Raw genomic sequence first — 27,882 nt, 5'->3', positions numbered from 1 at the left:
ATTGCCAAAGAACCGAAGCACCGGCAATCTCGCCCTCTCCGCCGACGCGACGGTCGACCGGAGCCGAAATCGCATGTCATTTGGGGGCACATCAACCTCTGCCACGGAATATGATGCACTTACAAGGTTCGACCTGTCTGTTCATGGCTCCAATTTTACATCGGTCGTGAAACCACTTGACTAATGCTGGGCTTTCATCGTCGTCCTGCGAATGCAGGCCCTCACATATCAACGACCATGAACATGGTGCAGGAATCACTGGACTGCGGCGCATTCGCCAGCAGCACCCACCGTCTCGAGCTCCAACCATGTCCAACTCGAATGCCTCATCCCGAAGTCCGTCCGTCGTCGCACTGTCTCGCTCAACCTCCATGAGCGCCATGCTGGCCGGCACCGCCGGTACGCAGCACACTGCAGGACCGGCCTCGCCCAGTTTCTCTGAGGATTTGTCGCGATTTCCTTCCGAGTCCCTGCACTCGTTTTCCTTTGCTCATCAGTCAGAGGAATTTATACATAATAGGCAGACTGTATTGAAACGTTCCATGGACTTTATGAAGGATCGAATGGGTTGGCCCATGAGCTCGGCGCAGGCAGGGCTCGCCAGCGCTCACGCTCGTGTCACAGGCGATGTCGATACCCAAAACATGCTGGAGCTGCTTGCAAGAGCACAGCTAATTGGGGCTGGAAACTTGCCGAACCCGGATCCAGCAGCAGGTACAGCTGCACCACTGACTGGGCCGGCCGATGTGACGGGTGAAAACATTTTCGAGAAGCAATTCATGCCACAACTTTCTCGAACCAGCACCACGGCATCTGATTCTGCGTCGCCATTCACCGCACAGATTCAGGCCCCGAAGTCGCCCCTCGTTCGATTCCAAACGTCTGATGGCGCTGGCGTAGAGACTCTCCCCGCAGTTCCAGAGCTGGAACACGAAGTCTTGACTTCAATTGGGGACCAAGAGAGGCTGGATGACGAAGAATTGGACCCAAAGGCGAAGCCCATGTGCCGGCCCATGAGTTTGAAGCGCACAATGACTGATACCCTCGGCATTGCCTTGCAAGACAAGCTCATGGACACCATGGCACAGCCATTCTTGGCAGGCCAGCCAATGTATGAAGAACCAATTACTTCGCCAACAACAGCGACAACCTATGCTGGGCCGCCTACAAAGACTTTCCCGAGTGCGCTTAGTCCCACTCCCCATGGCCATACAAACCGATGGGTGCCTGCCGCTCAAGCTATCTTTACCACCGAGGCTAAACCACCATGGACCATCATTGCAGCCAACGATCTGGCCTGCCTTGTGTTTGGTGTCACAAAGGCTGAAGTGCGTAAGATGGGCATTTTGGAGGTGGTCCAGGAAGAACGACGGGCCTGGTTGGAACGAAAACTCTTGCGAACTGACGAAGAATCCGAAGATGATGCCAAAGAAGGAATAGTGCGGGAGAGCCCTGCGTCTTCTGTAGCCTCAACGTTGCTTGGGGGCCTTTCAGGTGGGATCACAGCACAGCTTCTGAGCAAACCAAATTCACGCTCAAAGCCGTCCAAATTCGGACAAAGACGAGCACAGACTGTGCATAGTGGCGACCCTAATCCACCAACGACTAGAGGCACTGGACAGCATCGCAGTAACCTCTCAAGAGGCGTCCTCCTGTGCGGCGATGTTGTTCCAATACAGAAAAGGAACGGGGCGACTGGCTCTGCAAGCTTATGGGTGAAGGAAAAACGGGTTGGTTTGATATGGGTTTTGGAGGAGATCCATGAGGATGTTGCATACGTGACAATAGATGAGGAAGGCTCCGTAAAGGGCATTTCGGGAGCATCCGACACCATATGGGGATCTCAGGCTACCGGGTCGGACTTTGATGTGGCAAGACTAATACCGCGAATTCCTCGGCAAGGCATTGATCCCACAATTGGTGAGATTGATTTTGCCCAAATTGCAAGGAGGAAGTTCTTCACCTGCCCCAACGCCCATCGGATCAACATACCCTGCAGTGTAGAGCAGGTACGCGGAAAACTTGAGCTGCGTGTGTCAACCTTCCCTCACATGGCCGGTATTGTTGTTGTTGACCCTGTCCAACTCAAAATCCGGAGCTCTAATTCTGTCTTCTGTGGTGCCCTATTTGGCTATGAGAAACCTGATGGACTGCCCATTGACTCTCTTATTCCTGATTTTGATAAGATACTTGACATATTAACACAAGAGGACGGTCTACAGATGCTGGACGGAATGGTTGTCCCTGAGGCTAGGTTTAGAAGGGCCTCGGCTTTTCTGGCCCTCAAGGAGCACCGTCCTGATGCCGCAGCACGATTCCTCCAGCCGGATGGCCTGCCTGCGAGACATCGCGACGGGTCTGACTTGAAAATTGACGTTCAGATGCGTGTTGTGGAGAGTGAAAAGCAGACAAATATCGCCGAACAGACAGTCAATGAAGGAAGCGATGAAGATGAGGCAAACAGCGGCGATGAGTCTTTTTCGGTCTCTCACAAAGAGATGGTATTTGCCTTGTGGATCACGTATTCACGGCACCTACATGCCCATGCTCGCCTGAGTATTGACTCACCTGCAACGTCAGGGACCACCACACCACTCCATCAACCATCCCCAGGACAAACACCTCCCGTACACACTCCCATTGAAATCGCTTCAGATGATGACTCTCCACCGAAGAAGGAAGAACGAGTGGCGACTACGCTATCGAGGCAACTCAGGGACGTGGCTCTGAACGCAGCAGCGAAGCTTACGAGACAGCCGAAATCAATAGAAGTTAGCACCAGCGGAAGCTCCTCGCCGGCCAGGGCCGTCGAGCCTGCTCGGAAAACGACCATTGGTGACTATACCATTCTCGAGGATATGGGCCAAGGTGCCTACGGCCAGGTTAAGTTGGCCCGTCATAAAACATCGGGCAAGAAAGTCGTGTTGAAGTATGTCACAAAGCGGCGTATCTTGGTTGATACATGGACAAGAGACCGAAAATTGGGAACTGTACCCTTGGAGATCCATGTGCTGGATTACCTTCGGAAACCTGAATTCAGGCACCCCAACATTGTAGAAATGGAGGGATTTTTCGAAGACGATATCAACTACTACATTGAAATGGCCCCTCACGGACTTCCTGGCATGGACTTGTTCGATTACATTGAGCTTCGTGCGAACATGCAAGAGCCAGAATGTCGAAGCATATTTGTTCAGGTGGCCAAGGCAGTTCACTTCCTGCACGCAAAGGCGCTAGTTGTACATCGTGACATCAAAGACGAGAATGTCATTCTAGATGGAGAGGGCAACATCAAGCTGATTGACTTCGGAAGCGCGGCATACATCAAGAGCGGGCCCTTCGACGTCTTCGTGGGCACTATTGGTAAGTTCATTCTGAGCTGTGAGATGTATCGGAAAATTTGCTTTTCTGACGTATCTCGCAGATTACGCCGCTCCAGAGGTATTGGCAGGTAAACCTTACGCTGGCAAAGAGCAAGACGTCTGGGCACTGGGTATTCTCCTGTACACGATTATATACAAGGAGAACCCGTTCTACAGCATTGATGAGATCATGGACAGAGATTTGAGAGTCCCATTCACTATGAGCGAGGAGAGTATCGATCTTGTTCGCTGCATGCTCAACCGCGATGTCAAAGAGCGCTACGGTATTCACCAGGTGATAAACCACCCGTGGTGTAAGGCTATTGATTGAATTGAAATAGAGGTGTTGAAATACCAAGGGGATACGACAGTATTGGGGAATTAGACCATCGGGACATCGCGGCTTTCCTAAGCCAAGAGAAGCAATTTTAATGCGGCGTTATAAAACTGAAGCCGCTTGTAGCACACAAATCACGAGGGGTGCGCATAGAAGAGCTCACGACCGACAATTATACCAGGATCGAGATGAGACAAATGAGCGTAAGTGGATGTGGGTGCAACATGGTGCGCCATTAGAGGAATTGATATCCAGATATATCACGAACGGGAAGAGGTGCAGGGTGCCCATCTGGGGGGTATCTCCGGGATAATGGTCACACTATATATTTCCCATGGGAACGGCGTTAAATACTCGTCCAATTTGAGACCTAGTAGAAAGAGCAAAGGCTGAGTATAGGCGTACACAAAGAGCGCGAGACAGCAATAGCGTTCATTATATCGTATTTACATCTTGCCCATGCAAGACAAAAGCAGCATTTTCATCCCCCCCCCCCCCCCCAAAAAACACAACTATATAATATGGTAGTGGCATTGAACAGACAAGTCACCATCAAACAAATCTGCCCCAATACGCGAGGATATCACATCTCCTCATTAGTGATAGCTCAATTCTGGATTAGCCCTGAAGTTACATGTGCACCGACATTCGGGTACAGGACATTCCACATGCCTCGCAAACCACTGCCTCGCATGATCCAGATGAAGGACATGTTCGCAGCGCAGACAAAACGTAGGGAATCGTCCTGCCATTCGTGTAGACTCCTTCTCCTCGGGCTTATCTGATCGCGGCACCCCCACGACCTCCAAACATACGACACAGCGGGGTAGGTGCCTCCCACAGTTGGGGCAGCTTATCCCGGAATTGATGCTCGTTGCCAGGAGGGGGTTTCGCGTCTCCAGCGTCGGGTTGGACGTCGGCGGTGCAACGCCCTGGTTCGAAAGGGACGTTTCGGCGTCACAGTAGACGCATCGCAGGGCGATTTGGCGCGATGGCGGCTTCAGAGTCGGCACGCCGTCGCGTTTGGACCGCTTGGTGGACTCTACTTCGAATTTGGTCCGCTGGAAGAACAGCCTGTGTCTCTGGAGGTGGGCTCTGTAAGCGTTGCGCCATGCCCGGCAGCGAATGTCGTCTATGTAGCGGGGGTACGCGATGGACAGCACGAGGGTGGCTGTCTGGACGTCGTGGAATTTCTGTACATAGCGGGCGAATATGTCTACTAGCTTGTCCGTTATACCCGTTAGCGCGATCCCTTCGATGTCGCCCTCCTCTATGGCGAGTGAGACGTTCTGCTCGAGCCATTTGGTGAGTTGGCCATCGTCAAAGTTTCGTACGGCGACAATGGCACGGTCTGTGAGCGGGAGGGAGCGCTGGTTCGCAATGGCGCTCCAGTCTCCCGTTGCGATGAGACACGAGATGGCACGGAGGTAGGGGTCCGTTTTGGAGGCCACGGCGTCGTCGAGTTCGAGATGTTCCTCGGGGAGGCTTTTGCCTCCTCGGTCGAGGAGCTGGAGGGACAGGGAGACAAAGAGGAGTTCGGGGTGAACGGCGCTGGCTTTCTTGAGGATGGAGATGGCTTGCTCGGTATCACCGCGGAAGAGTGCGCGGGAAGCCACCATGGTGTGGATGGCTGTGGGATACTCGGGATCTGCTTCGCGGTCAACGCCGTTGGGGTCGTGTCGCTGAGGGTCGCCCCAGCTACAGATTTCAAGGCAGAGTTGGCGATGGAAAGGCTTCTTGGTGGGCACGGCATCAAATTTGGGGAGGCGACGCTTTTTGCAGAATTGGCCGATGACCCGTTCCCACTGAGCAGGTTCGGGGGAGGTTGCGCCCGGAGCGAGGCGGGTCATGGAGTTTTTGCCTATGTGAGTTAGAATTTTGGCTTTGTTGAGAGACATGTTTTGAAGAGATATACCGAGGTCGTTTGTCCATATAGAATGGACGCCGAGATAGCTAAGGTCCATGTTCCCAAGGAGCATACCTCCGTCGTCCGCGGCCATTTCAGCATCTGTACTAATCTGTAAGCCAAACTATTCAGCTGTGTGCTGTGAAAGGCGAGTGTATTATATACCAGCTACCCAGTCCCATAAAAATCTCCGCCAGGAGTCATCGGATAATACAGTCCGGTTTGTGGCCGCATCAAAAAGATACTTCTCCTTGGCTCGGAGGAGCATTGAGTGGTCAACCACGCATTGAGCTTCCCTAGGAAGGCCCTTCACAGTTGCCAGCGTACCCAAGAGGGCCTCGTGAATCTCACGACAGGACACCAAGCTGTTCGAGGCTAGGGATATCTCGTTGGGTCTGTTGTCTAGGTGTTTGGGGCCGTTTCCTTGTTCCCGTTGTTCGTCTTCTGCCTTCTGGTCTGCCTGTTCATCGCGGACATATGCTCGAATGCTTTTTAACTTTTGAGTAATGGAGGTCGCATTAAAGAATGAATCTGGCAATGGCCGAGAAATTTCGTCCACGTGCTCAATAGTAGCAGATACGGAGACACTATCTTTCAAAGCGTCGCTGATGCGGTCCGCGATGCCAGTTTTCTCTGGTCCAAAGATGGGGACGTCCGACAGGACTTGCTCGGTAATTAGGGGCCCTAGAATCTCTGATGTCTGGGCTGGCTCGAACTTCATGAGATCGAGATATGGCGAGTTTTCTAGGGCATGTTAGCTGCAGCCATTCACTGCTGATGGTCCTGTCCGCTTACCCTCCAAACCCCGATGGGGGGCTTGCCATGGAACCAACTTATAGACATGGTCTGACGTTCGAGACGGCTGCTCTAGAATATCGAAGGCGCCATTCGCTCTCAGGACTAACAACCTTGGCCTCAAAGCAGGTGAATCCAAAGTCACCCAATCGAAGGAGACGATGCGGTCGTTTCGTCTTGAGTTATCCCTGTACGAGACATCCATCTCGTGAGATCTCTGAACACGCAGCAGCTCGGGACCCTCGTGTGTCGCCACCCCAGTAGACATAATTTCTTTATTCGTTTCCATAACCTTTAGTTGACCCGTGGGTGACAGTGCTGCCAGCAATCCTCGACGGTCGCGGCAGTATCGAAGTGACCGAACAAGAGAGTGTTTGCCTTCAGTAAAAAAGGGGTCAGAGTCAGTCTCAATCACCTTATCAAGTCGCAAGGCTCCTCCCCACGGGAGCTCGTCTTCTTCCACAGCCTGCATGTAAGAATGCGAAGCAACTGGTCGGGACGTGGCTCTACGATCCCAAATCATGACGCCAGGGTGATCTAGAGCGGATGACGCGAAGAAATTTTGGTCAACGTAGTCAATAGCCAAGTTGTTGTTGCATTTCGTTTGAAAAGTGATGTTCCCGCTTGGGTCTAAAGTGTGTCAGCCTTCAACCCTTCACTACGTGCTAAAGGCGGTGATTGTGGTATACCCCGAAGATCACATATCCTCACACCTTGGCCCTTGATGCCCGCAACCAGCGTGAGCGGGCTATCCTCAAAGAACTTGATACTTGACACAGAAACACTTGGCTCAACTCTGGTGTAAGAATCCACGAACGTGGATGCTGCATTTGGAAACCCCGTCTTGGGCACCTCCTGGGCCGAAAGGCGACCGACATCCCAGACGTGGAGACTTTGGTCCATTCGAACACGATCAAGACCCACGGCAAGGAGACCAGTGGTGTTGAAAGCAACCGCCTGGCATGTCCGTGCCATTTTCAGACCAATTTCAGCATACGCATTGGAGTTGTCGTCAATCTTCAACAGATTGATGATGCCGGAACTCGTGCCGACCGCCAGGAGGCTAGTGTCAGCTGGGGACCAGTCGTAGGTCGTAAGAGGAGGGAAGTCATCGTGTCGACTGAGCTTGGAAAATTCAAACTTTCGCTTGTTGGCATGGCCAGTGGGTTCGTAAAGTTGCACGACGCGATGTTGTAAGTTGATATGAACAAAGCTGTCAAAGGAGGAATTTGGAGACCATTTCACTAGCCCAGGCTCCGGCCGATCCATTTTGCGTCATCAAAAATCGCCGAGAATTCCTTAGAGTTCCTTGACCTGCAGAAACTGAACGGATCATAAGTCCACAGCTGCCTCGGTGCGATAATGTCCTTGACTGCCCTTTGCGACTCGGTTAGTCGGGCGATGAGAGCTTGGTGGATATGAAGAGGTTTGTTGTCTGGGTGCAAGGAACTGTCCTTAGCCGCTGTCCGACGCTGCCATTGACTCTTGGAATCCGTTGACGAGCTGCATGGCTCCGCACAATGGCCTGGTGACAGTGTGTACCAAGAAATCAAGCTGTTGCGTGTCGACGATGGATATACTCGTTACTGCGACCTCACGACCTCCTCCGCATGCAATGGTCGGCATGATTAGATTCAAAGGATTGAGGCCCGCTGATTGGCCAACAAGCTGAGCAGCTGTCCCGAGTGCCCACAGCGGAAAGAGCGATCAATTGATAAGATAACGAGCGCCGCAGCGCCCGTTTTCCCCTACGCAAGTCCCCACCATTCACCAAAAAAGTTGGCCGCCTCTTCAAAGTCCCAGAATCGCAGACATCTAGTTATCTCATCACCGTTTTCGTCGAGTCCTTCACCTTTGGATTTCCCGATACAAAAATCATATTGTTCATACCGAGCTGCCATTAAAGCCCTCATTTTGTGCGCAGCTCCTTCATCCCAGGCATGAAGCGATCATTTTCCGACGTGGACAACGATGCCGAGTCCCAACCGAGACCGGCGCGAGCAAACGGCTTCAATCCAAAGCGTCAGAAGCAATATGGCACCGGCAAGCACAAGGCCAAGGAGGGCAGCTTAGAGTATTCGAGAAAGCGTGCTCGAAATATAGAACGACTGCTGCATCGCAAAAAGGACCTGCCTGCCAATGTCCAAAATGATTTGCAGAGAGAGCTTGAGTCGCATAAATCTACCGTCTCCGACAAATCTTTCCTGAAGAGGCGGAGTGCAATGATTTCAAAATACCACATGGTTCGATTTTTTGGTACGTCGGGGCTGAATTTTCTTTTTGTCTACCCTGGTGGCCGGCTGTCAAGTTTACTAAGGTTTTCATGTTGAAGAGCGAAAGAAGGCGTCGCGTTTAGCGAAACAGATCAAGCGCAAGATGGAACAAAACCCATGTACCGACGATGCTGATGATCTAAAACGGCAACTGCACATCGCCGAGGTAGACGAGGCTTATACAATCTATCACCCGCATATGGAGCCCTACATCAGTTTGTATGGCAACTCCAAGTCCGAGGGTAACGACAAGGGGGAGGAGGATGCCGCAGAAGACGACAGCGAAACAAAACAAACACTAGCAGCAGCCAAAGCTGCACTCAACGCCAAACGACCGCCAATGTGGTCTGTTGTTGAGAAGGCCATGGAAGAGGGTCTTGGAGCGTTGAAACAATTACGGGAGAGGAGATCTGCAGACGACTCGGCTCACCCAGCCCCTGCCACAAAGAAGCATAGTCCGACAACTAGGACAAGCTTAAACAAACCAGACTCAAGGCAAGAGCACGAACAAGCTCATGATCAGCAAAATCGCGCTGAAGCCAAGGATAAGGCAAGCAAGCAGCAAAATGGCGAACAGCCGCAACTTAACCGGAGGGAGCGAAGACGACTTATGCGCGAAGCTATGGCTGCTACTAAGCCTGATGAAGATGACGACGGCGGGTTTTTTGAGGAAATGTAACATAGAAACAACGTGATATGACGTGCATAGCCGGAGGATTGGCGCTGATTTTTTTTTTGGACATATATTTATTTATCACCCAGGTAGCTGGGTTGGGTGGCTTTGGAAGCAAACCGCGTGGAACGTTTGTCAAATATGCACTTTGCAAGTCAACCTGTTATAAAAAGACCCGATCTCTCTTCTTTCCTGCAGTGTTAATTGCATACGCAGATACGTAGTGGTGGGAAGGGTACCAGACCCCACCAAGCTAATGTGAGGTCTCTTCTGTCAAACTCACTTCTCTGCCCAATGTTCATCCAACACACACTCAACGCACTGCGTTTCCTAAACTGCGCAATTTTCCGTCATAGCTGATACGTCGTTCCTTTGCGTGAATCTTCTCACTAGCTCTGGATGTCACACCTGAAAACAAACAATTTAGTCGAGACCGGCGCAAAAAACACCCACCACCCTGTCTGTCCTATGCCAGCTGAAAGCATCGAGCCCTGCCATGACAACCGCGGACGCAAACCTCGCCATTCCCGTGCCCTGGGATAGACTTCTGCTATGGGTACAACAGCAAATTGCTCTCGAGATGAGAACAGGCCAACCAGTTGCGTTGACACGGTCTCAGCTCGAGGCCTTGTCCGAGTTTGTTCCGTTCAACGAAGAACCAGACGTGAGCGATCAGGGCTACGTTAGCAAGTTGGTTGGTAAGGTTTTCTCGTCTACAGAGCGATATTCGCTGCTTTCTACAGTAAAAAGTCCCCTGCTGACATGGTGTATATAGAAAAAGTGCAGGCCCTCCGTCTGGCCAACCCAGTCTGGACAGACCAAGGACCTACCAGTATTCCCATGAACGGACACTTTCAACCTCTTTGGCGCTGTGTCTGCACCGTACATCCCCACGGATCCTTTCCACGGGAAGGGTTTGGGTTTTCTGCCGGAGAGCAAGCGCCATTCTTCCAGTCGAAAAAGGTACGCTGAGCTCAAACTGCCCTCCCCTTTTTCCCCTTGGAAATCATGCTCCCACACAGACCAGACTCATCTAACCAAGGGGCCATCTTCTTGGCTTAGAACGCTAAACTGTTTGCTGCCAAACATGCGCTCAGCTATCTCACCCAAGCCAGGTCGGCGGCAATAACCCCAGGGAAACTTCTCCGCATGGGTCGACCAGCTATTTCGCCCCTGCAGCTGCCAAAGCCGCATATTCCGTCTCCTCAGGACATGCAGCCGTTGAGCAAACGGCAGCGCTTGTCGGCCAATTCACCTGTACCAGGGACAACGCCTAGCAAGTCGCCGTGGACAAGTGTTCCCAGCACCCGCTCGCCCAGCAACTCTTCTGTTTTCGAAGAGGTAAGCAGTCTCTGCAATCGCTTGGCCCTCGGCAGTCCAACGTACAAGATTGAGCCCGACCCGGCAGGGCATGACGTATTCTGCGGACGGCCCGTCTTTAAGAACGACTTGCGAATCCCCCCGGATCTAGGTATTGTCAGTGGCATCGCCGGCGAGGGCCAGGCGAAATTGAAGGTGGCGGAGAGCGTACGAGAGTGGCTGCAGGCCGAACTGCAGAGAAGGCAGGATACGTTTGAGAGCCTGTGGTCGACTGCGAGTTCGCCCAAGCCGGCAACCCCCAACGTGCAGTAGAATTGTTTATCTCTCTTTTAGTACGAAGATGCCAAGCAGCGGGGAGGTATATCCCGCTTCAAAGATAGTAGTAGACTTGCTTGATGAATGACAAACTCATGACCTCGTATGTCTCCCGCCGCCGCCGCCGCCGCCACCTCCTCTCTTCCCCCCTGGTGCTCTAAACTTCAGACCTGCTGGCAAATCGGCAACCTTGACTCCGTCCTCCCACAAAACGCCCAGATCAGCAGTCCTACTCGTCACCATCTTGAAATACTTGGTCCCCAGGACCCCTCCCTCCCCGCCATCCGTCAAAATCACCCCATTGTCGCTCCTCCACCAGGTCACGCCGTCCCTCAGACTCGCCTCGATATCAATCTCAACCAACAGCTCCGCATCTCTCCTCATCCCACTGACAGCCCCTTCCTCGGGCGTCCTGTCCGAGCAGTGAATGTGCCCTCTGCTCATGGGCTTCAGCCCGCCCGACTCGAGAATCGCCTTCCAGAAGGCAAAGTAGGTCCCGTGGACCACTTTGCCCGGGAAGTCGGCGTCCCCCAGCAGGATCGGCCTGAACAAGGCCGCCTCATCAACCTTGAGGGAGTGCCCCTGGTTGGCGCGGATCAGGTATCCCGCCGCAGAGGAAGGTTCAGGCGCCCAAGGGTCAGCGGGCCTCAGGGTGAAGCGTTTCTTGGCGTTGGCTTCCACGGCGTCTTTGACTTCTTGCAGGCTCGGGGAGAGGGATTTGATGGGGCCCCATGACAGCTGTTGAATTAACGAAACAAAGGTCAGCTACGATGCTAGCGCTGTGGTGCAGGAGGGGGGGGGGGAGACGTGCCACGCGGTCTAGAGGCGCGAACCCCTCTTCGTCGAGCTTGATGCCCGCATTCTCAGCTTGGTGTCGTAGCAGCTTGGAGAGCGCCTTGGACAGTTGGACCTCCCGACCTTCGGGTCTGCCGCCGCGACCGCCCCCGCGTCCAGAGGACCTTGATGATCGGGGTTGTGCTTTGTCCTCGACATCTACGTGGGCTTCGTGACTGGCCATTTTGCTTGTATTGTGTGTGAGGGAGTGTGCTATTTTGCCCGGCTTGAGTTGGGCAACCGGGAGGTTGAGGTTGAAAGTGGGGCTCGCGAGAAGCGGCCCTTTGCAGTGGCGTTTCCAACGACAAGCACTTCCCATTGACACTTGGAGGTCGAGACAATTGACGTTGACAGTTTGCTTGCTTGAATCCCTGATTCTTGCTAGAGTAGAACCGTGTATGCCAGTGTCAGGTGGAAAGGTGAGGCTGAGATCGACGTCCCACTCAGCCAAACACAGTGACTCACACGGCCGCCACTTGCATGGTTTTGCACTCATTCGCCCAAACCTCGCACCGATGACTCGGAATTCTACGATAATCAGTCACAGCATGGCAAAGTCTAGTTTTTGTTATGAGAATGTAAACAAATCCTATTGCAGTCAACAACTATCGTACATGAAAGAACTATTCGTCCACCCATACAGTAGAAAAATGCAGACCAAAGGCCGTTTAGCCACCTCAGTGACAGACAATGGGTTTCGTCATGTCGTTATGCAGTCCAGAGCGGTCCTCATATCCAGCGTAAGCCGGAGTAACTATTTTGCTTTATGATTTGTTTTGTGCGTCATGTACGTTTGATTTATACAGAGTCTGAGGAGAAGGGGAAGGGAAAAAAAAAATGAGCCCGAGAAACGTCGTATAGACAAAATGAGCGCGAGAAAAGGAGGGAAAGCAAAAAAGCACGGCGGTCCGCCTTCATCAATCGTCAAAGTCGAAATATAAAAGCACGTAGCAGCGTCCCTTGTTGACGATGCCACCAGAAAGTCTTTATGTAAAGGTCCATTTGAATACATGTACGGGCGTAAAATGCAAGTAGTGGCTCTCATGAGCATCATCTATAAGGGGCAGTTGTAGCTCCAGAATTTGTCGAAATCAAACTGTCTCGATTTCTCCGAGTGCTGAGACTGCTAGCTCGGCTATGCATTATTCCTTTGCTTAAGGGGGGACCTTGTCTCTGGACTCGTGATTCTCCAACACTGTCGCCAAAGTCTTGCTCTCCCGCTTGTCGATCATTGTACCTTCTTGGCGACGCAATGTTGGTCCCCTGGGATCCTGCAAGACGGGAGGAATGAAGGTTTGTGGACAAAAATCGGCGACGTGGAAGTGCTGAAGGAATCTGCGAGGTGCTGTCGGGCGCTATGGATTGCGAGTCTGATGGGTATTCTCGTCCAGGGTCTCTGAGCATGTTGACGTCGGTGTCTGCTCTGGAGGGTGGTCGGAATCTTCCTTCGTCACCATCATCACCCACTGTGCCCCGACGGTTTCTCAATGACGTTTGTCGGCCTTGGTCTGGTTCTTCGGTTCCGGCTCGTCGGGATCGCAGCATTGTTGGTGACCGACCAAGTTCTGGTTCCTCGGTACCAGCTCGCCGAGTCCGCGAGATCATAAGCGACGATCTTCGCTGGGGATTGCCCTCGATCGGCGTAGTCGGAGCTGAACCAGTGGCGCGCGGCGTCGGTAAAGCTGTCCCGTTCAGAATAGAGCTTCGGCGCTCTTCGAATTTCGACAATGGTCTTGGGCTGCTGATGGATTTCGGTATTCCGTGTTCGGCCACACTAAGTCGGCGTGGAGTGGGCAGAGCACTATACGACCTTGGGACAGTGGGCGTTGCAGGTCCATCATGCTGAGCCAACGTAAGCGGACTAGCTGGGCCTGCAATGTTTGCAGGACCTACTCCTTCCCCAAGTGCTACACATAATTCTGTCAGACTCCGACAGACGGAATCGGCTTTTCTTCGTAGTTGTCGGTCAGTGACTGCCGTTCCCCCTGTCCCAATCACACTCGCAGCACTAGATATCGGCCCTGGCTGACCTGGGGTACCCATCATTGATGACAACGCCATAGCTTCTTTAGCCACTGATTCAAGTGCCTGATAAACTTCCCAACTCACATGTCGCTTTGAGTTCCGTAGCGCATCAAGAAGGAGGGAGTGTGCCTCCCTTTGAGAGGACGTAGTACTCGATACTTCTGCAATCTGTCCATTGGCCTGTCGTTTCGGAGATCCAGACAGTGTAGTTACCGTCGTCGTAGCAGTAGCTGGCCGCTCCTCAGACATTCCAGAGACTGCCGCCCCAGACGTAGACGGCAGCTTTCCCGTTAATTCAAGTCGGTTGATTCGCGACTTGAGGTCGTCTAACTCGTCCCAAACAGTCGAGGGCGCAGCTGTTGAAGCAGTGTATTCCGTTCCCTCGATCCCATGAGGGGCCTCGGTTCCTGTCTTGTTCTGAAGGTCAATCGTCCTGGAAAGGGGAGATGAACCGTAATTCCGGGCTTGGATGAGCCCGGATGGTCTGTACCCGGGTGTACGGCCCACAGTAGAATTACTATCGGTTATTGACGCACGCCTGCGTGCGTAACTACTAACTTCTTGACTATTATCATAACCAACTGTGGATCGCGCTGAAAGAGGTGATGGTCGCAGGTTTGCACCGCCAGAGCGTGTACGCAGAATCTCCTCGCTGGGATGAACAGAAGCAGCCTTCTCCCGGACCAGCGAGCGAAACGTGGTGGTCCGAGAGATTTCACTCCCTTGGTCGTCCTCAAGATGTATTGGACGGGGCCTGTCTTGCTGGTCAGACAATCGCCGCCTTTGTCTTGGGGGCGATGTTTGGTGGTGATATGAGGGGACAACAGTCGACAAAGGGCGGCGATGAGAAGACCGTCTGATGCCAGACTGTGAGCCCAATTAGTACACGGCACGGGTATCGGGCATTGCGAAAATATCTCATGGCAACCTACAACTGAAGATTGAGCATCGTCCAAATTCTCGTCTCCCCGCAGACGACGTATCTGCTCGTCTCTAGCTATTCTCAAAAAAATATCCCCACCATCATCTTGTCGACCAGATTCACCGTCGTTCAAGGAGACACCTCCTTGGACATGCCGGCCTTCGAAATTTTGCGGTGACTGGTCCTCGGGAGAAGTTGCATAAAGCTCGCCCAAATCGTGGGGGCGAGACGTGGGATTCATATCCTGGGTTAGGCTTTTCCGAGAATCTGATGAGCGGAATGAGCGTATTGGCGGCACTCGGCCAGGCGTGACAGTGGCGGGCTGAATGCTATGCCGCTTGTGCGTTGGTCTGTAGAAAACCGGAGGCCGCTGAGGTGATGGATGTCGGTTGTCATCTGATGAGCTGGACTCAGAAAGCCGCTTAAGAAGTAGCAACTCTCGTTGACCTTGGGTGCTCTCGGTCCTTGGTGTTTCAGGCAGAGGCAGAGGCTGCGGCTGAGCAGTGGTTCGGGCCACCGCCTCAACGCCGTGAAGACGTTGAGTGTTGAGAGATGGCGGCGGGCCGTCGAAGGTCGAAACGCCGTTTGAGCTGCGCGAAGCAGGTCCTCTCCGACTCGGATGCTTGGTGGTTCCAGTTCCAGTTGCAGATGGAGACGACGGGGAGGTTGTTTGATCGGCGTTGTCGGGTCCCGATTCAGGACACGATGCGGGACGCTTCGGCTGGGCGGGGGGATAGTCTCCAGGAGGTGACGATGACGAAGTCGCTGGCTGGGGTGAGGCGTGGTATGATGATGCCCGAGAGCGCACAGCCGGTCTTGGTGGAGAGCTGGGCGACGGCGACACAGCAAAGGGTGAAGAGGGATGATGTGTTGTTGACTCTGCCTCTCTGCCTGCGTCCGCGTCTGCGGCTGCGTCCGTGTTTGCGATGTTGTCGGGGATGGATGGGGCCGGTGGCTGTTCGGGCACGGGATTGGGCAACGCTGGCGAGGGGGCGCCGTGATGCGAGTGAGGCACCTGGCCAGGACGGTTGGGGTGCAGGCGGCGCGGTTGAGAGGGGAACGATGACGCCGCCGGGGGTCCGCGCCTCAAATCTGCAGGCCGAGGAGGCGGCAGCTTGGACGAGGTGTTGTTGTACTGGCGGTGCGAATGCCGGGTCAGCGGAGGAGAGTCGTCGGCGTGGACCTTGTCGAGATCATGGCCGCCTGCCGCGACGGTAGCAGCTCGAGGGGAGGATGAGGGAGGATGATTTTGCTCATTGGGGCCAGAGCAAGGCATGGACGAGCCGGTTTTGCTGGGCGTAGTACTAGTACTACTAGCAGCCATGGTAGAGGCCCTGCATGTGGGGTGGATGTTGTTACTCGTGGGCGTTGCGTCCTCCAGGGCACATGCAGTGGCCGGCACCTGGACAGACGGCATGGACGCGCCTGTAGTAGTAGTAGCAGTAGTGGCAGTAGTAGCAGTAGTAGCTTGAGAGCTTGTCCCTGTGCCTGGGCCTGTGCATCTGCCCCCACGGCCGTACAGGGAGCTTGAGCCACGCGCAACAGCTGTATTGCGAGGCTGAGTCGTCCATGTGCTGGCGCCAACGCTCAACGTGGTGCCAGTTGCTCGTTTGCTGGCGTTGACGTTGACGTTGATGTTGGTGTTGGTCTGGTGCTGGTGCTGGTGCTGGTGCTGGACGCTGGCAAAGGCCGTTGTGAGAACCGCCGACTCAGTCATATTCTCTCGGACGAGGCTGCATGCTAGAGTGTGCGGTAGAGTAATACTCTGGAGTATACGTGTCGTCGTCTTGCTGTGCGCGGCTGCACCATCAGTCAATGGCTTTGATATGATGTGGTATGGGAAAGCTTTGCGGCAAAGAATTGTCCGTCGTCAGCTGGAGCTGGGGATGCGCCTGTCTTAACGAGCTGTCTCAACGGAGCATCAGGCAATGGTCTCGGATCCAAAATGTTATAATTAGGGACTGTTCATTCTTCTTTCTTTCAATCCGGTTACTCCGTGCTTTTCTTGGCCGTGACACAGGTCGACCAAAGAGCTACCACCACCTCCCACACTGGTGCGTTCAAAGAGGGCCAGAAGAGACGTAAAGTCCGTATCGCACCTTTGTTCAAATGTTTCGAACAAAGACAAGGAAACAAAACCCCAACCGTGGTCCGGTCCGAACGGGGGAGGAAAATGGGCGCTGCGTGGTTGAGGTGAGACAGGTCAAGGAACGATGCCGAATGCGCGCAACCTACAAATTCGCTTCGTCAGATCGAGGCGTGTTTTCGAGACGACGGGGACAACAGAAGTTGGCCAGGAGAAAACCACACGCACGGAAAAAGTAAAAAGGAAAAGGAAAAGGAAAAGGAAAAGAAATGGAGGGCTCGACACTTCGCGATTGAGGAAGCAGAAGCGCCAGTAACAAGAAGACACTTGCGAGCTACAAACAAGTAACTATCTGCTTGACCCTCGCCAATGCCAGCCAAGGGGCCTACAATTATACTTGGAATACATAATACATGCACACACTCTCTCTCGCCCTGGATGCCATCCACCAGGATCAATAGCTTCACCCGGTCCAGCCGGTCAACGCGCATGCCATCCGGTTATGTGCTTTGCCATGCCATTTTATCCATCCCATGCCCTCCCCATGCCCCTGGCCGCACCACCTTTTTTAACCAGGACCAAGAACCCAGACCGAAGACCGAGGCGAGGGCTCTCAACTAGGAATAGTGACTGACATGCAGCTTGCCCCCTCGAGAAGAAACAACGCAAAGCTGAGCACTGGCTCGAGACACGGCTATCTCGATGTCGCCGGCTTGTTTGGGCGTGCGCAACGGCCATTTGTCCAGGACGCACAAGGAAAACGGCGTTTCTCATTTGCTCGCAGCCCAGAATCCAGAGTAGGTGCTTGACATGTTTCCTTGCTTGGCCATTGTCCTGGCGAGCTGCAGGCCCCATCACGAAATCTTCTTTTCCCGCCCCTCCCTCTCTTTCTGCCCATGTCCCGGTATCATCTCAACTACCACAGATAACAGCGGCCTTTTGGTCATTATCAGACCCAACTCTGACCCTGGCCCCCTCGACAAGCTTACAATTGAGCTATCACAGTAGCTAATTGCCCAGATGCAGACGAGCGGATCCCCAAATGCAGCCGGCACGACACTCGTGGAACAGGAGTTCCTCCACTCGCACAAGTTGACCATTTGGAGATAAGTTTGGAATAAAGCTGCAGCAACCTCTCACATGTGGCGCGGCGCTCGACCGACTTGACTTGACTATCACCGGACCATGGTCCACGTTTGTGGCGTGGTCCTCTAGCTTCCAATGGACGGGCCACATGCATCTGATGGTAATACTATGTTGCTGTTTCTGTTTTCTGGTATTGACTCTCATTTGCTTTGCCGCGAGGCATGAATGCGTTGTGAGACACACACAAGGGAATGACTGCGTACATCTGATTATGCCGTATGACGACAACTGTTGCTTTGCATTGACGCCATTGCCGATTTTTTCTTGTGCCACCCGACTTGTATTTTTTTTTTCTTTCCTTATTAGTCCGGCACGTGTGTGTGCGTGCGTGTGTGTGCAAGAGAGAGAGAGAGAGAGAGAGAGAGAGAAAGAGAGAGAAGACAACTCTCAAACCTTGGTCAATTTCTCATCAACCTCATTTGTCTGGTTGGCACCCGGACCCGAGGCATGCAATAGAGGTTCCCCGGTCTCGTCTCGTTGCAATTGTACTCCAAAGTACCAAGCGATCGTCAACGGTCCCTTCTCACGCTCTCCCTGAAAATACTAGCCAGGGGTAACATTGCATACGTTCCCTGTTTGAATGGCTTCATTTGGTGTCCTTTGGTGGAGTATAAGCACTTCAATGTTTGAGCTTGGGCCATGGTGCAGGGAGCCATGGTCAGACTGAGTTTGGTTCCAACCAGACTGTTCGCCATGTTGTCTGTGATGACACTTGTTTTTTTATTTTCTTATTCTTTTTTTTCCCTCTTCTGTTCCTGTGAGCTCAGGGGTATTGGAAAAGAAAAATAGGAAAGCGAGGTTTTAATCGACGTTACCAAACCCAGCAGCATGGGGTCCTGCGCATCGAGCATCATGCAAAGTTACCAAATGCCCTCATCGCTTGAGCTGTGCATTTCAATACATCCGTGATTCACGGTGCTGTACTCTATTCCACTTCGGCCCACGAGTTAATGAGCCTCAAACATCTTGGAAGCATGGGTCTATGCTGCTTTACTCGGGCATGTTCACGACTCATGTCTCCACGAAGAGCCTTCTCGCGTCTACTGCGGCTCATGTCTGGTAGACATGTCGACGAAGCTTCTGCCAAGTGTCATCTCACGTGTAGATGAACATAAGCGCGAGACGTGAAAAATATTTAAAACTTGAATCTGTTCCTCTACGTCGTTTAAACTCCTTGCGCTTACGGAGTATGTGGCAGCGAATGTCTCATTGTTAACTGAAATTGCGCAATGTACCAAGATATCAGGTGCAATACCTCACCAAGTCAATATGTCCCCGGAGTGCTTCACACTTAGAATTAATTACGCACAGAAAAAAAGTGCAGTTGGAAATTGGAGCGGCTCTCACTCCACCAGCTGCATTCACACAACCCGGCAGGCTTGTTGATGTACCATGTTTTACAAAACGTCCAAGGTGACGAGTAATTTGACCACCAGGTTTTGAAACGGGTGCTTTTGCATGCGGCGCAGAGTGTTGGCCCTGCGTTGGCAAATTGTGAAATTTCCAGTAATGCGGCTCGGTAGTTGGAGACCGGGATTACGGCATAATAGTAAAAATAGAGTGGACATATGCCCATCTGTTGCTACTGCCGCATTCGAGGGGATCAGATGGAAGAATTAATTGATCGAATATGTTGTTCGGATTGCGGTAACTGTTGGCCTTGTCCTCGTGTCGTTTTAAATATTCTCATCGCCACTGGTGGGCCTGAAACAATATCCAACGTTCGTATACTTCGTTATTCAAGGCCTATTTCCTAGTCGCATCCCCAAGGGTCAACACGTGTACCGAGTGAGGATCACAAAGAGCAGGATATTCTCCGAACTTGTTAGCACATTGCGGGCTGGGGTCAACGATAACCTGCTAGAGACCGTAACGATACATGGTACTTTCTTCAGACAAGTACCGAGAGCAAACGAGTGATCTGCTGGTGGAAACCAGAGATTCCGACACGTATATGAAATACGAACAGGCGAGTCTATAACCGAGGCCGGAGATCGCAATCGCCTGGTTATGTCGGAGACAAAAAAACGGTATAAAAACTCGGCGGTTTGGTATGTCGCAAACTCCGAACTCGAGCTCAGGGTAGCCAAGTTGCTGAGTCGAATAGAAATAGGTGCTACGTATTGACGGGGACGCCAGTACAGAGCAGGCGACGACGGGACAGCAACGTATACATAATTCGCGACAACACCACCCCGAAGGGTCAAGACCTGCAATAGCCCTTCGATCAGAGTTGGGTGTTTCAGATCCAAGAATGACATCAATTTGTGGGTGCAGGCGTGAGTCGCTAGCATTGCACCCCCGCCAGGCCCAGAGGTCCTAACTTTGTTCGACCAAAGCGTCAGCTTGGCACGATGTTGATACGTAGTCATCACCCTGGTTGTTTCAGACAGGCGAATACTAAGACTATCATACCATTAGTTAGTGATGTAGAGGTAGACTCCATGGTAGCGGTTATTTTGTTAGGCTCGGCGACCCATTTGATCCCTGGCTTACCCTGTGGCAACGTGGAACTCGGGGTTGCAAGGATCGTCAAAGTCAAATTACGATGAGCTATCTGGGAAGCAGAGATCCTTGCGACGTGTTGAAAGTTAGATGTCAGATGATGGCAAGTATGGTTCAACAGACGGCCTTTTGCGGGGAGGTTGTTTTTCGGTCCTCCAGTGTGATCACATGGAACAAAGCAGAAGCAAACCGAAAAGTGAGTCATTGGTGCGCTTGTGCATGGTGCAACTTCGAGTCGTTTGCTAGTCGGTTCAAGGACCAGCTTTGCTCGCACGGCTATTGCCGAATGAAACGGTACGTGTAGGAGGAAGGGTCGATTGGTCTTGAGCGTAAAGTGAATGTGTCAATGTGTCATTACGCGATGAATCGCCGTATGTTCGCCAGTGATGAGACGGGGCCCCTGAAGGCACGGCCACGATGTCGAACTGGAAGAAAATACATAATTAGTAGTAGTATAGAATTGGCGCCAATTTACTCAAGCAGGTTGGTATGGTGTGGACAATGCATTGTCGCCATTTCGAGAACACGGTGGGTATCTTGATGTGTGGCCTTTGCGCCTTGGGAGTCTCCAGTCTCCAGTCCCCAGGATCCAGGATCCAGGATCGTAGATGCTCAGCCAGGTTTTGACGGAGTAAAACCACAGCTTCGGAATCATGCTCAGTGAGTGCAATCGAAGCAAATCGAAAAACTGCCATGTATTTGATGTAACATGTAACAACACCGTGGCAGATTGATCGCGTGAGAATGGCAAGTCAAACGCTGGCTCTCGATCTGGCACGATAAAACTGCCCATGTACATGACCTGTGCTGGCATGGTATCAACTGTGTTGTAGCGGAGCCAGGCGAACATTGAACATTGGCGATCATCAAGGGCGGGGGACGACCGACAGTTGACACGTTCCGCTCTGTGAATGGCGGACGCTGATTGGCGGATGCGACAAAGGGAGCAGTTGAGCACCTGAGATGTTTCTGCCCTCTGCAGGCACTGAGTGGTTGGTTTCTTCGACGGGCGCTTACTATTTCCACCGGCTGTCAGATGCACGTACCCTTGACGCGTCCAGTGTTTCCTCCTGCCTTGACTGGGTGCATCAGGACCGTGGAGAATAACGGCATATTGAAGTACTCCGTACGGAGTAGAGCATACAAATAGCATCGTAGAAATCGCAGCGGCTGCCGCCGTCATGTTGCTAAATGCGGCACCCTTCAGGATCCCATCATGGTAGGTCGGGAACGGGGAGCCGCGACGAAAGTATTTGGTTGGAAGCCGTTGACGCGGAGCATCATTTCTCTGGGGAGCTCTTTTTCCTAAACTTGCTTGCCTGCCTCTGGAGCCACACCCAAGCCTGGCAATGTATTGAGTATGAAGCATTCGTCAACGCTCGAGCGTTCGGGCCATTCAGCAAGGACAGCACCCCTGGTGATGCTGAAAATCTGGTTCCCAAAAAAAAATTTGCCAAGCCATGCTGGTCATGGGGCCCAACTCAATTAGTTAGATGCCGTTCTGTTCCTCGCAGCAATATTCTACCCTGGAAACCGTCTGGTACAATATATTAGAGATAGATAGTTCTCGGCGCCGTGCGGGCCTGGTCAAATCCGATGTACATCAAACTGATCTCAGCATGCAGCAGATGTATGACTGTTTGATACAGGAGAGCAGTCTGCTGGGACATGAAGGAGCACATGACCAAGATTGGAGAAGCTCTTCCTCTCGTGCTTGACGGAGTATACAATACTTGAATCAATACGGAGTTCTTGTTTTTCCTCCGTGGTGCCACCCAACACCGCCAATGACATGTGCACCTTTCCGCACATCACCATTCGTGGGGCTGAGATTTGAATCCTTTTGTACCCAAATTTGGCTCACCGCCAGTGATTGGCTAGTCCTTGCCGCCGGGCTGCTGCGTGTGGCTATATTTAGATATAATTAACTGCAAGGCTTGTCTCGCACGCCTTCCCATCCTCCCCACTCACGATGGAGCGGAGCCCAATCCAACACCTTGTGGCATGCTCAGCAGCAGCACTCTGCACGCCTGCAGAGTCGTAGCAGGGGTTCGTGTGGCTGCTTTTGAAGCCATCCGTCTCACGATGCTGACTGGGTGACTGGCTCGAACATGGCTAGGTGGCTTCGCTTTCTACCCACTCTTCCACCCTTTCCCCAGCACGGGTCCCAAGTGCCTTGAGATGATGGTCCTGGCTTGGGCTCTTGTTTTTGGCCGGTTTTGATGGCGTCGGCAGAGGAAGGATTTGGTAGCCGTGAGGGAATGTGTGTGTCAATTGGTGAACGATAGATGGTCGATGTATGGAGGACCACTAAACCACCTCGAGACAGAGGCGATACAAGCATTTCATCTTCTCCGGAACCCTACCCTGGTCCTGACCATCCAGTTGGACCGTTGTTTGTCGCCTCTCCGTTGCCCCAGGCGCTAGGATGGTGACCCCTGCCCTTATTCGCGCCCGTAGTGCCAGTATTATTGTATCTGGCCGTTTGCGAACTTGCCGTGTGTCCTGGCTTGTCTGTGACGAGTAGGTCGTATTGTACGGAGTACGAGGTATATGTACAAGTAGAACTATGGAGTAAGTATTATAAGCAGGAGCAACAGAAAAAGACGAAGCGGTCTGGTAGCAGCGGTACCTGCCAGGCCTGCGCTTCCGCTCTGACTCTGCCCTCTCTGTTCGCTGGACCTCGAACTGACCGTGTTTCGCGAATCGTCCCCGTTGGCTCAGAACTGCCGCATCCCAGTACAGTGCAGGCGCTGGCTCAGGTGCTGGCTCAGGTGCAGCCGAAAGCGAGCAGCGAGCAGCGAGTAGCGAGTAGACAAGACGGAAGAGTTGGGAACATGAACATGAACATGAACATGCATCCATCCATCTTGATTCGTTTTTGGCACAGTCGCTCCTGCCTTGTCTGGTGCCCGATTCCTTCTTCCTTCCCCACCACTCCCCTCCCCTCTCAGCCGCCTGCGAGCATTGAAGATCAACTGGGTGCCACTCACCCAGAGCCCACCTGCACCCCCAGCCTGGCTGGCCCCGGCCCCGGTCGCTGTCGCCGTCGGTCGTCTCCCACCAGATCTGGTTCCCAGTCAACCAATTCCTCAATTCTTCTCGTCTGCTTCACATTTCACAACTTCACCCTTCTGCTTTCCCCAGCAACGGCCTGCCGCCTTGGTCACCGTCGACTCGCCCGAATGCCGAAGCCCTCGACGAAGCGGCAGACCATGGTTCACTTGTAAACGGCTTCCCGCGAAACCTGGTCCTGTAGTCCAGCCGCTAGCCACCCGCATGGTTCTCATCTAAGCGCTGGTCTGTCTCACTTCGAATCTGGGCCCATTCCTTCATCTTCCCTCCCTTCCCGCCTTCTTTGGGCCCGACGACAGCGACAAGATCAAGGGCATACTTTCTGTCCGCCTTGCCCTTCGCTCCTCACCATCGACTTCGATCAATTCCCATCCTTTATCAGCAACAGCCGTCGCGACGACTTTTCGGCTCCTCTCGCTCCTTGGCACTTTGTTGCGGGAGGACCCCTCGAGCCAGGCCCCGGTCCTCACTCGACCAGTCACGGCCGTCCTCGCGAACGTCCATACATTGGATTCAGCAGCGCTGTCCATGCCGACCGAAACTTGTTCGATTCGAATCGTTCGCGAATCCGCTCCTTCACACCTCAACTTCGTTCATTCTGTACTCCGTCCGCATTCCTTCAACCGATCGCAATCCAACTCTTGTCTCTAGACACCTCTTCTGACTGTTGCTATAATCAAAGAAAGGGATCCGCTGGCCCAGGGAAGACGACAGCAGGGACGAGCCCATATCTTGTTCTATCTCTCCTTAATTTTTTTTATAAATACCTTGACGGCACGCAGGAGGTTCAGCGATAGCACTCTGTTTGGAAGGCCAAAACCATGCCTTCCGCCGCGGCCCGACGCTTGTACGAAGATCAAATACCATCCTTCATGTCAGTATTTGATCTTGACGCCGACACGATAGCGGAAGGAGAGACTGTTACACTGGTTGATACCAAAATGGTCGACATGCCACCCAAGCCATCGGCCTTTGCCGACCCATCACAGCCACCTAGCCTTGGGCAAGGAGGACTACCCTCAGATCCGACACACAGGCATCACGACAGCACGTCTACCCAAATGTCAGAATCAACCGAGTCTTCTCCTACAACAACATTTTCTACCACCGACTCTTCGCCATTGTCGGATCCTTCACCATCCTCGTCACCAGATTCGCCTATCAACTTGATACCGTTAAACGATTATCCGTCCACAACGTTCGGTTGTCGCCCAGCCACGTCACAGAACAACATGCTTTGTATTCCCGAATCCCATGCTTTGGACCGACCTATGACATCCCCGGCTCCCCGGAAGCCGAGGAATATGAAGGGCTTGTCTATCCAACCCCCATTAACTGTTTCCACTACCTCCAAGTGTATTGCCACAGAGCCGTCCTCACCCTCATTCATAAAACCAAAGATCCCTGCCATGAAGCGAAAACCCAGTCAGCTTAGCTTGAAGACGGGTGCTTCAGACTTGGTCAAGAAGACATCGCTCGAGGTGCCGGCATCTCCAGCAATACCGCCAATTCTGCAACGCCGCGCGTTGAAGCATTCTACTTCGTCACCTCATATGTTCGCCGCCATGAAGTCTTCTACTTTCGGCCCTCTGGGGGGGATGACTTTTCCCAAAGTCCTCGAGCGAAATGAGTCTGGTCTATCAGAGGTGTTGCGACCAATGAAGCAAAAGTCTGCCATGGACCTGGACGAGTCTATAGTAGAGGAAGACTCTCCAATTAAGACCCAGTTGGCAAACCGCAGCGAGTACGAACCATTCCATGAGACAGCGAATAATGAAGATCAAAAGTCGCCCGGATATCCCAATGGACCGATAGCTATATATGGCGACAACATTTTTTTGTATCTTGAGCCTACTGCTGAAGAAGCCTCCCGGTTTGATGTGGTGATCAATGTGGCGAGGGAGGTTCAAAACCCATTTCTAGCCGCTGAGCGAATGTCTGAGCATTCATCGACCACGGGGAATGAGAGTCCTATCCCGGACACGGCGGCAACGATGGCTAGCTTCGCCACAGCTTTTGAATATCAACCAACAGAAGACTCGACAGTTGATACTCCAACAACTCCAAAGGCAAACCCTTGGCATGTCCCAGAGTATATCCATATTCCTTGGGATCATAATACCGACATAGCGCCAGATCTAATGCGTCTTTGCGAGACGATCGCAAACCGAAGCAAAAACGGCAAGAAGGTCCTAGTTCATTGCCAGCAAGGGGCCAGTCGTTCCGCAAGTTTGATCATCGCCTACGGTTTATATCAGTCCCCAGAGTTGAGTGTCAATGACGCATACTACGCCGCACAAGCCAAAAGTCGTTGGATTAGTCCGAATATGAAACTCATGTACTCACTGCAAGATTTTCACAAGGAACTTACTAAGAAGAGATCACCATCATCATCAACTCACAGGCCACGAACTGGACGAAGTCCGACTAAGCATCGACTGACGCTTTCCGCCGATGCCATTGATATCTCTTCCAAAGAACCCCACACAGCTCCTCTACCAGGAGAAGAGACGCCTTCCGGTGCAATAGATTCCGACTGCGCGACTCGACCCCGAGGCAGCTCAACACCTGGCTCACAGGCGATCTCTCCAGGTCCTGCGTCGGCTCCACTGAGCTACTCGTGGAAAGAGCACGGTGAAAAGACCGTTGCTGAGCCAAGTCCCTCAATTCCCAATCAACTTTTTGAACCGGCTCTGCCATCTTTACAACCCTTGCCAGTTTTACAGACAGGCGAAGTTTTGGCTCCTCCATTTGATGCACCACCAATCTTTGCGAAGCCAGAGAATCTCCCACAGCGACCTAAGACTGGCTTGGGCCGACCAGAGCCCAGGTTTGAGCTTGCAAATCAACCGTCGACGATACTCGGCCTCCGATCGTTTGAGTCACCCGGGGCCTTTTCCAGCTTCCCTTTGCGAAAATTCCAAAAGCTCTCCCCACAAGATCCAGTTGACGCCACACGTACGGAACGAACGGTCACGTTGAGCACGCCGTATGCCAACGAGTCAGCATTGCTTTCGCCTAGAGCCGAGACTATGACAACAAACCCACTCCATGACGTGCATGAGGTGGCTGGGATGCGATTTGTTGAATCGCCTCCAACGCCCACAGAAAGCTTGTTCTCGCCAAGGGAATCATCTTTCCCGACGGATCCGTTCTCCTTTTTTGGCCGCATGATGGGTTTCAGTCGGCCGGCACAAGCAGCTGACCCTCGAAGCCCACCTACAAGAGGAGAAGCTCCGATTATTCGCTCCATTGACGAGCTTCTGTAATGAGCTTGTTGATGAGGATTCACGTGGGCACGACTACCATCTGCCAAAGCGTATTGCGTATTGGTTGATTCGTTTGACGACGCAACTCTGGATACCACCTACATTGGTATATATGTATACATATATATTTGCGCAGCGACATTTTCTTATGGTTGTCATCTGGCCGTTGTATTTTCAACAGCACTACTAAGCAAAACGGTCTATTCAGCAAAACTGAAGTCGACTCAAAGTATACAATACCCGTCTATCTCCCCACATATCGGTTTTTTTTTGGCATCATACCACAGTCCTGGCAAGGATGTGTCCCACACAGCATTGCAGGCGTTCTTTTCTTGTGTACAACAGGCTTTCTATGCCCAGGACACATCACCCGTACATAGGCAAATTTCTCACGACAAGGCGCGGAGTCAAGAGATCCAAATTTTGTGCTATCGTTCTAAATCTCTAATATCGAGTTAACACTTCGATCGCTTAATGGGTTATTCTATTTCTTTATATTAATTGCATGATAACAGACCGGGCGCGCGGAGACACGGCGCAAGAGTACTGGCTTTGGACACACGCAAGTCAGAGGGATATGAATTGATTCGTCTTGCCTTCCTTTCATGCTTTCGAGGACGGCATTGGCGTCCGCTGCCTACCGATCAGCCGCTTATCCAGTCGTTCTTCGATACAAGCCTGTATTCCATCATTGGGAGTAGCATATTTACTTTGTTGAGCATGACTACCAAAGCGAAAAGAGATGGGAGAGGAAGGGTCTTGGCATACGCTTTTTCTGTCGGCTAGGCTTGAGTTTTTGGGATTTTTTACAGCGTCGTGGGCCCGGGAAAGGGGCGGCTTTGGTAGCCTAGAAATAATGAAGAAATGCCAATGTTTCAATGTGCTCAAGAGCATTTTCTTGTGACGTGGGCTATACTTTGCAACTTGCTCTTCTCCCACTCGTGTGACGCAATTTATTATCTGTCACAAGCCAATTGTCTGCTCATATATAATGTGTATCGATTCTCTGCCTTGTATCCTAACTACGTCGTGCGCCAAC

General features: G+C 52.4%; 7 protein-coding genes across 7 annotated transcripts; 4 read left to right on the top strand and 3 right to left on the bottom strand.

Moving 5' to 3' along the window:
* Positions 1-308: 308 nt before the first annotated feature.
* FUN31 (serine/threonine protein kinase) lies at positions 309-3,455 on the top strand (the record flags this gene model as incomplete). Its single annotated transcript, XM_066119311.1, has 1 exon — positions 309-3,455. The coding sequence occupies one exon, from the start codon at positions 309-311 to the stop codon at positions 3,453-3,455; it is 3,147 nt and encodes a 1,048-aa protein (XP_065975949.1).
* Positions 3,456-4,295: 840 nt separating this feature from the next.
* On the bottom strand, positions 4,296-7,669 carry J3458_007298 (uncharacterized protein; the record flags this gene model as incomplete). Its single annotated transcript, XM_066119310.1, has 5 exons — positions 4,296-5,560; positions 5,615-5,707; positions 5,771-6,349; positions 6,401-7,030; positions 7,090-7,669. The coding sequence occupies 5 exons, from the start codon at positions 7,667-7,669 to the stop codon at positions 4,296-4,298; spliced, it is 3,147 nt and encodes a 1,048-aa protein (XP_065975948.1).
* A 671-nt stretch (positions 7,670-8,340) lies between these two features.
* On the top strand, positions 8,341-9,352 carry efg1_1 (rRNA-processing protein efg1; the record flags this gene model as incomplete). Its single annotated transcript, XM_007811320.1, has 2 exons — positions 8,341-8,656; positions 8,733-9,352. The coding sequence occupies 2 exons, from the start codon at positions 8,341-8,343 to the stop codon at positions 9,350-9,352; spliced, it is 936 nt and encodes a 311-aa protein (XP_007809511.1).
* Positions 9,353-9,842: 490 nt separating this feature from the next.
* J3458_007296 (uncharacterized protein) lies at positions 9,843-10,978 on the top strand (the record flags this gene model as incomplete). Its single annotated transcript, XM_066119309.1, has 3 exons — positions 9,843-10,044; positions 10,122-10,309; positions 10,409-10,978. The coding sequence occupies 3 exons, from the start codon at positions 9,843-9,845 to the stop codon at positions 10,976-10,978; spliced, it is 960 nt and encodes a 319-aa protein (XP_065975947.1).
* TPT1_1 (tRNA 2'-phosphotransferase) lies at positions 10,407-12,316 on the bottom strand. The gene is made up of 2 exons (XM_066119308.1): positions 11,793-12,316; positions 10,407-11,719 (listed from the first exon to the last, which is right to left on the bottom strand). The coding sequence occupies exons 1-2, from the start codon at positions 12,309-12,311 to the stop codon at positions 11,075-11,077; spliced, it is 1,164 nt and encodes a 387-aa protein (XP_065975946.1). The 5' UTR covers positions 12,312-12,316; the 3' UTR covers positions 10,407-11,074.
* Positions 12,317-12,378: 62 nt separating this feature from the next.
* Positions 12,379-17,581, bottom strand: J3458_007294 (uncharacterized protein). Its single transcript, XM_066119307.1, has 3 exons — positions 16,998-17,581; positions 14,773-16,942; positions 12,379-14,707 (listed from the first exon to the last, which is right to left on the bottom strand). The coding sequence occupies exons 2-3, from the start codon at positions 16,477-16,479 to the stop codon at positions 12,866-12,868; spliced, it is 3,549 nt and encodes a 1,182-aa protein (XP_065975945.1). The 5' UTR covers positions 16,480-16,942; positions 16,998-17,581; the 3' UTR covers positions 12,379-12,865.
* A 6,042-nt stretch (positions 17,582-23,623) lies between these two features.
* Positions 23,624-27,764, top strand: CPP1_1 (tyrosine/serine/threonine protein phosphatase). Its single transcript, XM_007811827.2, has one exon. The coding sequence runs from the start codon at positions 24,396-24,398 to the stop codon at positions 26,841-26,843; it is 2,448 nt and encodes an 815-aa protein (XP_007810018.2). The 5' UTR covers positions 23,624-24,395; the 3' UTR covers positions 26,844-27,764.
* Positions 27,765-27,882: the final 118 nt, after the last annotated feature.

Source organism: Metarhizium acridum (genome assembly GCF_019434415.1).
Source record: "Metarhizium acridum strain ARSEF 324 chromosome Unknown scaffold_72, whole genome shotgun sequence".
In the NCBI taxonomy this organism is placed as follows: Eukaryota; Fungi; Ascomycota; class Sordariomycetes; order Hypocreales; family Clavicipitaceae; genus Metarhizium; species Metarhizium acridum.
Note: the sequence above shows the minus strand (reverse complement) of the source record. Positions and strands in the feature narration are given on the sequence as shown.

What these genes read in the sequence shown, in the direction of transcription:
- TPT1_1 (XM_066119308.1), bottom strand. Translation starts at nt 12,311, where the DNA reads ATGAGTGCAAAACCATGCAAGTGGCGGCCGTGTGAGTCACTGTGTTTG. An exon ending in TCGCGCCTCTAGACCGCGTG is followed by an intron (nt 11,720 to 11,792) that starts GCACGTCTCCCC and finishes TTAATTCAACAG; the next exon opens with CTGTCATGGGGCCCCATCAA.
- CPP1_1 (XM_007811827.2), top strand. Translation starts at nt 24,396, where the DNA reads ATGCCTTCCGCCGCGGCCCGACGCTTGTACGAAGATCAAATACCATCC.
- J3458_007294 (XM_066119307.1), bottom strand. Translation starts at nt 16,479, where the DNA reads ATGACTGAGTCGGCGGTTCTCACAACGGCCTTTGCCAGCGTCCAGCAC. An exon ending in ACGATGCTCAATCTTCAGTT is followed by an intron (nt 14,708 to 14,772) that starts GTAGGTTGCCAT and finishes TTGGGCTCACAG; the next exon opens with TCTGGCATCAGACGGTCTTC.